The sequence below is a fragment of the Hyaena hyaena genome, unplaced genomic scaffold, assembly GCF_003009895.1.
Source record: "Hyaena hyaena isolate Hyena2069 unplaced genomic scaffold, ASM300989v1 scaffold_568, whole genome shotgun sequence".
Lineage (NCBI taxonomy): Eukaryota > Metazoa > Chordata > Mammalia > Carnivora > Hyaenidae > Hyaena > Hyaena hyaena.
Window position 1 is genome coordinate 499,585 of NW_024081199.1, and position 7,601 is coordinate 507,185.

Sequence of the window (7,601 nt, forward strand, 5' to 3'; positions counted from 1 at the left end):
TCCGTAAAGTCACTGATACAGAGTGGGATGGATTTGGGTCAGAGGAAGCAGAAGGAATGAAAGATTAAAGGAAGGTACCATTTTGTGTCTTGTGTTTTGGGGAGCAGACCACAAAGCATTCAGAGGGTCAAGAGGACCCCACTGGTCTGCATCAAGGCATAATTGGCAAGATATATTGTTCAGTCAATATCTGGAAGAGAGTGGGAGCTCCGTGAAGGCTGGGGAAGTGTGAGAACAGAGGAGGGAATAGAGTCCTATTCTGCCCACTTTGGACTAACTAGGCTGCACCAGGTGTGTCAGAATTGGCTCAGAGGGTCTGAGGGCCTTACTGTTGAGAGGATGCCGGGCTTCATCACAGCAGGAATGAACTGTTTCTTTTCACCCAGCAAAGAACAGACTTAGTTAGGAGAAGACATTAAATAATTGAAATGCTGCCGCAGGGAAGGGCAGTCAGCGTTGATTCTCTCTTGGCTCGGGAGGGTCAGGGGCCCGCAGGTGGCAGTCACAGAACGGCAGAGTTGGGTTCAGCATGAGGAAGAACGTTCGCATGTCTCTCCTGATGGAGTGACCCGATGTCCTGGACACATTTACTGGGTCCATTCACCTTCCCAACTCAGCTTCTGCTGTCGTCATTCACGGCCTCGTCTTCCCCTACAAAGTCTGATGAAGCTCACATAGGCATTCAGATGGGTGCAAGGTGCGTATCACACGTTTGTGTTATATTTTGAGGCAGGGACCTCCTCTGATCATGTGTATAAGCTTCCACAGCACAAGTGAGTACACTGTTTTCAGAACACAAACGTGAAAAAAGGCAGACTTCAGTAACATCACGGCTGATTTTCCCTGCTGGTCAGTGTGAATTTCCATTCCGGCTGTTCCTACACTGACCCCCGAGGGTTCGGATTTGATCAGGATTCTGCTGGTTGGAACCCTTAGTCTCTCTCTCTCTTTGTGTGCTTCATCACCCTTTTATTCTTAAATGGCTACCTAAGGGCTAGAGTGAAGTGGCAGCAAATGCTACACCACTTTTGTGTGCAGCACAAGGGTCCTCGGGGTGCAGAGAGAAGGAGAGGCTAGAAAGGAGGAGGGGCCAGGACACATTCTGGGATGAGTCTTGTATATTTAGGAAGACACCCTCCCCCGCACCCCCGCCATGAAGCAACAAATGAACAATTTCAAATTAATCAAGGGCAAATTACGTGTATAATTTTAATCAGGAAAGCACCGATATTGTCTCCGTTGGCACATTTGGAAGCCTGGCTTCCAGCTCCCGCCCGTAATACTTGCTCGGGGAACACGCTGTGCTTGGGGGACTGTGCAGGCTCCTTCAGGGAGTGGTGGCATTGCTGCCTTCTCAGTGCCTGCCTCTGGCGACAGGAACAGGCAGGTAGGGCCCCGGGGGGGTTCTTGGCAGCTTTGGGGTTTCCGGGCCACAGGAGAAGGAGTGTGGTGTTCTGGAGCACAGCCAGTACAATTCCTTCCGTAGCCCGGTGCTACAGGCTACTGACCTAGCAAATTGAAAGCCCCACACAGATCATGTGCAGGTTTAACGTGCCTCTTCGTGCCGATTGCCCAAACAGCAGCATGAAAGACTTTGTGTTGCAGTGGGAGGTTCACACAGGGAACCGAGGGGAGCACGCTGGGGTGCACACCCTTGGGGCTGCAGTCTTCCGCACACACGCTGCCCCCCACTTCGCTGCAGGCCGCTGCGAAGCATGCCCACCACACAAGTGATCACTCTGCACAGATCGCTCAGCTATGGTACTTTGAGTGTCTTGAGGAGAATCCTGTAATAAATAAGCTGAATCCTAATACACACACACACACACATTCTGTCTTTATGGAAAATGGCTGCTAATCCATGATCATTTTTTTTCCAGAAACAGGTTTTATGATAATATAGTAAAAATATTAAATTAGAAAATGCCTCACTAAGGGTTATAAAACCTTACTACACTAGAGATAGGTAATTATCCCCTCTACAGCCTAAATGACAGTTTAAAAGAAATAAAAATGTTAGTGCTCATTACTTGCTTTTGTAGGTTGCAATAAAGGGTAAGTTAAATTTTAATTCAAGGAAGAGCCCCTGCTATCGACCTTCTACCTTAGGTCCAAGTCTTGTTAATTACTCCATGGGTTATTCTCCTGCTTGACACGAACATTAATACATTTTCCACAGTGGACATTCCCACTGGCCACTGAGACCCCGAGTGTGAGGGGCAGGGAGCAAAGAGGGGAAGGCAGTGCAGCTCAGTGATTCAAATGTTGATTCTTGAAGTGATAGGGAGCAGGAAATATGTGGTTGGTTTTTTTTTACACCAAGTTCATTACGCATAGCCTTAAGGGGACCTCAAGTATTAAACTATACACTTACCCTAGAGAAGCAGATGGAGACAAGGTTAACCTGAAGGATTGATAGTGTAGCTTCTCTGAAGGGCTAAATCCCGCCTAGGAAAGATGCTGCAGGGGAAAATGTTCCATGTAGCAGAAGGCAGTCTGACCCTCTGTCCCATGGTGCTTTTTATTGCCTAGTTTTATTTTTAGTTTTGTTTTCCTTGGGATGGGGAAAGGATTGTGGACACATTCCTTTTCTTCTCAGATGCTTTTACCTTTCCCTCAGCACCGGCACCACATCACATGCCTGTTTTGGTCTGGGGGAAGCACAGTGCTCCCCACCCAAGTCTTCACACCGGGGTGCAAAGAGCCTCCCCAAGGGGAAAGTAGACGTGCAATTTTGGGGAATCGTTTTCCAAATGTGTGCATTTTCCCGAAGCGAGGCTGCTTGGGCAGCAGCTATGGTCTCCCCCACCTGATACACAGCTTCTCCTGAGCCCCTCCTCTCTGATGTGTGGGCTCCTGCACGCTCCAGGCCCCCAGCAAGATCACGGCTCACAGCACTGGTATGGGATTGAGAATGGAGGGCACTAGGCCTGGTGACCGGCCCTGTGGGGCAGATGGCTCCAGGCCTCTATTTTCAACAAAATTGTAGGAAAACCTAATTGAGCTGTCAGCTGGCAGATCATTAAAACCAGTTTTGGGTGGCAGATCACTATGTGATTTTGGGGGGCATATAATTCAGAAGAAATGAAAAGAATCGGGTGACGTTGCTGTGACGAAATTCTCTGATGCCCATCCGCTTGTTCACGTGACTTTTCTCCTCGCTTGTGTCGGCAAAAACCAACAAGCAGGGATGGACTGGACGCTGAGCGCTCTTTCGTCCTGGCCTAAATGCTGTTCACCATGGCTGCATCCACGGCTGTTGTGAGGACATGCAGCTCCAGTAACATTTTATATGTTTACATGTGTTAAATGTTCATCAGAATTATGTTTCATTATACTGTTGTATGTGTCGATTTTATCCTAATAATAATTGTGTAATAATAACACAATCCAGACATACTTTTTAATTACCTGGAGATTTATGGTGTCAAGAAATTAAAATATTTTCATTTCAACTTCTGAAATTTCAAAAAGTGTTTCAACTTACGTACTTGTTTTTTGTGGTCAAGAAGTATTAATAGGGTGATCAATAAAAGACTTTCAAGCATAAAACAATTAGGACAAAAATCTGTAGGGAAAAATCAAATGGAAATACAAGTTTAAAAAGGAGAGGATGCTGTAAAATTTCCAAGTTGAAGAGTATGTTTATATGTTGTTTAAATGAATGATGATGGGTATCAAGTCAGTATGGCATATAGATTCCATTGGGTGCATTACAGAAGAAATGTAAGAGTTCTATTTCAAAAGTTAGTATTCACAATGTTTTGGAAATTATATCCTTTGTGACTATTAAATTTATTGAGAAAATTTTTTTGTCAACTTAAGAATGTGTGAGGGGGCTGCGTGGTTTTATAAAACTCTGGGGCCCAGGCCCCAGACCGCCCCCCGAGTGGCCGTGGTGTCCCTCAACCCGCCCGGCGCATGTCCTGCCTCATGGAGCCTCTGCAGGAAAGATGGGGCACTGGGGCCACGTAGAGCAGAGCAGTTGAAGCCTGGGGGCTTCTTCCTAGTGGTGCCACCCAGCTGGGGCTGAGAAACAGGGCGGGGCAGAGAAGCGAGCGGGGACAGTCAGTTCGAGGCCATATTCTTGGGAAGCGAAGGTAAGGCTGCAGTGGCTAGTGGAGGCCTTGGGGGGCAGGGGAGTCTGAGATGCTTTGAGGGTAGAGACGGTCCCTGATTGGTGGCAGGTGGTGAGGAAGGCACAGAGCTGCAATTACTAAGAGGTTTTAGATTGGAATAATCCCTTACTCTAGTCTCTCAAACTATTTTAAGATCCCAGACCCCTCAGCTTCCCAAGTTGCTTTGCCACGAACAGCTGCATATGTTTGTCAGCTTTGTCCACCTGAGTGTGAAATGATGTTCTATCAAAACATGGGTTTCTGTATTTCACTTTCTGCTCCTGACATGTGAACCCTACTGCGGCCAGTAACTGCTGCCTTGGCCCAGGCGCTTCCCCGAGATTGCAGTGCCGAGTGGAAGCATTTTTGCGCGGTAAATGATGGGGTCTGGGGCAGGCGAGCGGGGCGAGGTGGGAAAGGGTGTGATTGCCAAGGCCTGAAAGCAGTCCCTCTCAGCAGCTTAAAGCCATACTGTCCTTTCTGTTGTGGCCTCTCCCCCTCTTAATGCCGTTGAATTTTTTGTGCTGAAACGGCTAAGAGAGCCTTGTGCTTATTGGCAGATAGGCCACAGCCACAGTGCGATACGGGGAAGCATCTTTCATGTGACGGAACTGGTGATTCGGAAGCCACTGCCTTTGGAAGTGAGGCTGCCTGCCTCTCATTTGCATCCGATCAGAAGCGCCTTCCAGGCTTGTGCTCCTCAGCTGGCCAGGGTGAACAGGCAGGTGTGCAAAGCACAGGAACAAAAGGAACCACCGAGCCCCCAGTGAACCTGCAACCTTTGTCTGTAGGCCTCAGAGCTGCTGGCCAGTCAGGGTGAGGGTGAGATTCCTGTGATGATACTGGATATGCGGTTTCCTAGGCTGCACACCTCTGCCTGCCCTGCGGCCCCCAGTATGATGGGGTTAGGCTCTGCGCTGGGCCACTGCACTTTCATTAAGATCTGTCCTCCCTTAAAAGTTTTAACATACTATTTTTGTTGCTGATTTTTTTTCATGTTCATTATTTTTGAGAGAGAGAGAGAGAAACAGCAAAAGGGAGAGACAGAGAGAGAGAGGGAGATACAGAATCAGAAGCAGGCTCCAGACTCTGAGGTGGCAGCACAGAGCCCGACATGGGGCTCGAACCCACAGACCGCAAGATCATGACCTGAGCTGAAGTTGGCTGCTTTAACTGACTGAGCCACCCAGGAGCCCCATTGCTGGATTTTCTAATGATCCTACCTCTGTTCCTGCCCACAACCACAGCAGGATGGCTTCAAAAACAGACTTAAAAGTTTTCGTGTCGAAGTCTTACTGAACCAGAATAGCTGTTTGAATGGTGGTGCTTGGTGTTTTGTTTTCTGTGAAAAGCAGATTTGCTGCAGATGCTCTCTGATTATGAGGGCACTTGTAAAAGCCTGTTTTCGTAGCCATGGTGGCTGGCTGTCTTTTACAGTCCAATCTTGAAAGTGTAAAACAGAGCGGGCACAGCTTTTCTTCTGGGATCTTTCCCTCACTGGCGCAGGACCTCAGCCCCCTGTGCCCGCTGTCCCTCCAGTGGCCAGACCTTCACGCGGAGTGCAGCTGTGGGTCACCTGCCTCAGCTGGCTGCGTTCCCTCTGTGGCTCTCGACCCTCCGCAGATCTCCACAGGGAGAACCTGCTCTCTGTCCACAGGGGAAAGTGTGCTGGTGCTCCTGTGACAATGGCAGGAGGGACCCCACCCCTTTTTAGATTTCCAGGCCTTGAAACGTGACTTTGGCCAGGTGGCTGGATGTGTGTTGCATTTGATAGCAGAGACAGAGGTTGGGAGTAATACTTTTATTTTCAGGGACCCAAGACCCTGGGATACTATCATTTTCTAAATTTCGAAGCCCAGCTCTAGAAATAAATGAGCCAATCGAATTATTTATTAGATTGAAAATAGATCATAGGGGCCAGGGGAGTGGGGAAGAGCCTTGCTTCTACCACCAAACAGCTGCACGTGTGATAGTAATTGGAATCTTGTTGCTGGGTCATTTTCATTGTTTTTCAAGTACTGCCAAGTCCAAGAAAATGTATGAAAACTAAATCATATCCACCTACATCCCATGTCTGATTGAATCCTCCTCGTCGTGCGGCAGTCTCATACATCCTATTAAAATATTCAATCTTGTTTTCTTACTTGAAGAGCCTGTCTGTAAAGGGCAAACTTATAGAAAACTCATTCCCTGGAGACAGGTATCTAGCCACACCGGACTATTTACATATTTTACTATTTGATCGCTGCTTCTAGGTTCTTCCTTCCTTTGTATTTGTGGGTAAGGGCTGTGGGATGCATTTTTAATTCCACGGCTGTGTTTGTTGTGTTTGCAATTGAAGAAACCGATTGGGGCGTTTTCCAGCTTCTTAGTTCTCATTTAACCTTGAAAAGCTAACCTGTGTGTTTTGTCTGTCTTCTAGGACAGAGTTGTATCGATCTCTGTTTGGGCAGCTCCACCCTCCTGACAAAGGCCAGCAGGACTGACAGCACCCATCTCTGTCGCTGCGTGCCTGAGGCAGGACCTCTGAACACACCACGAACGCCTTGGCCAGGGTGGCTCCTCCTCTGGCCCCGAATGGAGGAAGCAGCCCTCCAGCGGGGTCCAGCTCGTTGGGAAGTCCCGGGAAGGGGTGCGTGCAGAGCACGTGCCTGCTAAGTCCCAGGAAACCTGGAACCAAGTGTCCTGTCTCTCCTGCCCCAGTCTGCCGAGGACCCAGGCCCCGTACCCTTTAACCGTCACAAATAAAGAGCATTGCCACTGCCACTGCTGCCATGTGTGGTTTCTTAAGCAGCAGAGTAAATCTGGTTGAGGGCTCTAGAGGGCTGACGGGTTTGTTGGGAGGGTTTTCACCTTTTTTCTACTCAGATGGCCTCCTTTCGCAATATGAAATCTCACAAGCAAAAATTCTGGGCTAGAATGCTGCTTTCTAGGTGGATAACATTTGGTGATTGATCATGGCTCCGAGGAGCAGGGAATCCCCAAAAACCATTGAATTATGCCCACGAGACTCTGTAATGTGGAGATATTTGCTTATTTGTTGCAAATACAAATCCCCACCTTCTTTTTTTGTTTCCTCTCTTTACCCATAAAGATTCTTCCAGAGCCCTTTTCCACTCTCCCCATTCATAAGTCACTTTATTGAGATAAGCTCTGGTGTAAATCTAGCAGGAGGAAATGATTCACTTGTTTTTCATCCAGAGGTCAAAAGCTGGAAATTAAATCCCCATAAGGGGGATTTATTGGCATGCTGTGGTCAATATGCAATGAAGATTATCTTGCATAAGTAATGTGTGCGCACTGCCACCCGCGATGACCGCCTCCCGGTGCTGCTGCCCGCGTCTTCATGTCGTGCTACAGAATTGAGAAGAAGCGGGCGTTCAGTTATAGTGTGGGAGCAGTCTCTATTGTTAACATCAGGTTTTGATAACTTTTGAAATGTCAAGAGCGGGCAACCAATTTCGGTGCCTGGGAATCCCACGT

The 7,601-nt window shown here is 48.1% G+C and overlaps 1 protein-coding gene across 2 annotated transcripts in view; it reads left to right on the top strand.

Moving 5' to 3' along the window:
• The window catches only part of AATF (apoptosis antagonizing transcription factor), a 100,864-nt gene extending 93,980 nt beyond the window's left edge, over positions 1 to 6,884 (top strand). Inside the window, exons 12-13 of one of the 2 annotated variants that reach the window (XM_039256364.1) lie at positions 4,427 to 4,491; positions 6,541 to 6,884. In XM_039256364.1, coding sequence (XP_039112295.1) covers positions 4,427 to 4,491; positions 6,541 to 6,776 — 301 coding nt within the window. In that variant the 3' untranslated portion in view covers positions 6,777 to 6,884. The remainder of the gene's footprint in view (positions 1 to 4,426; positions 4,492 to 6,540) is intronic. The other variant, XM_039256366.1, reaches the window with a different exon arrangement.
• Positions 6,885 to 7,601: the final 717 nt, after the last annotated feature.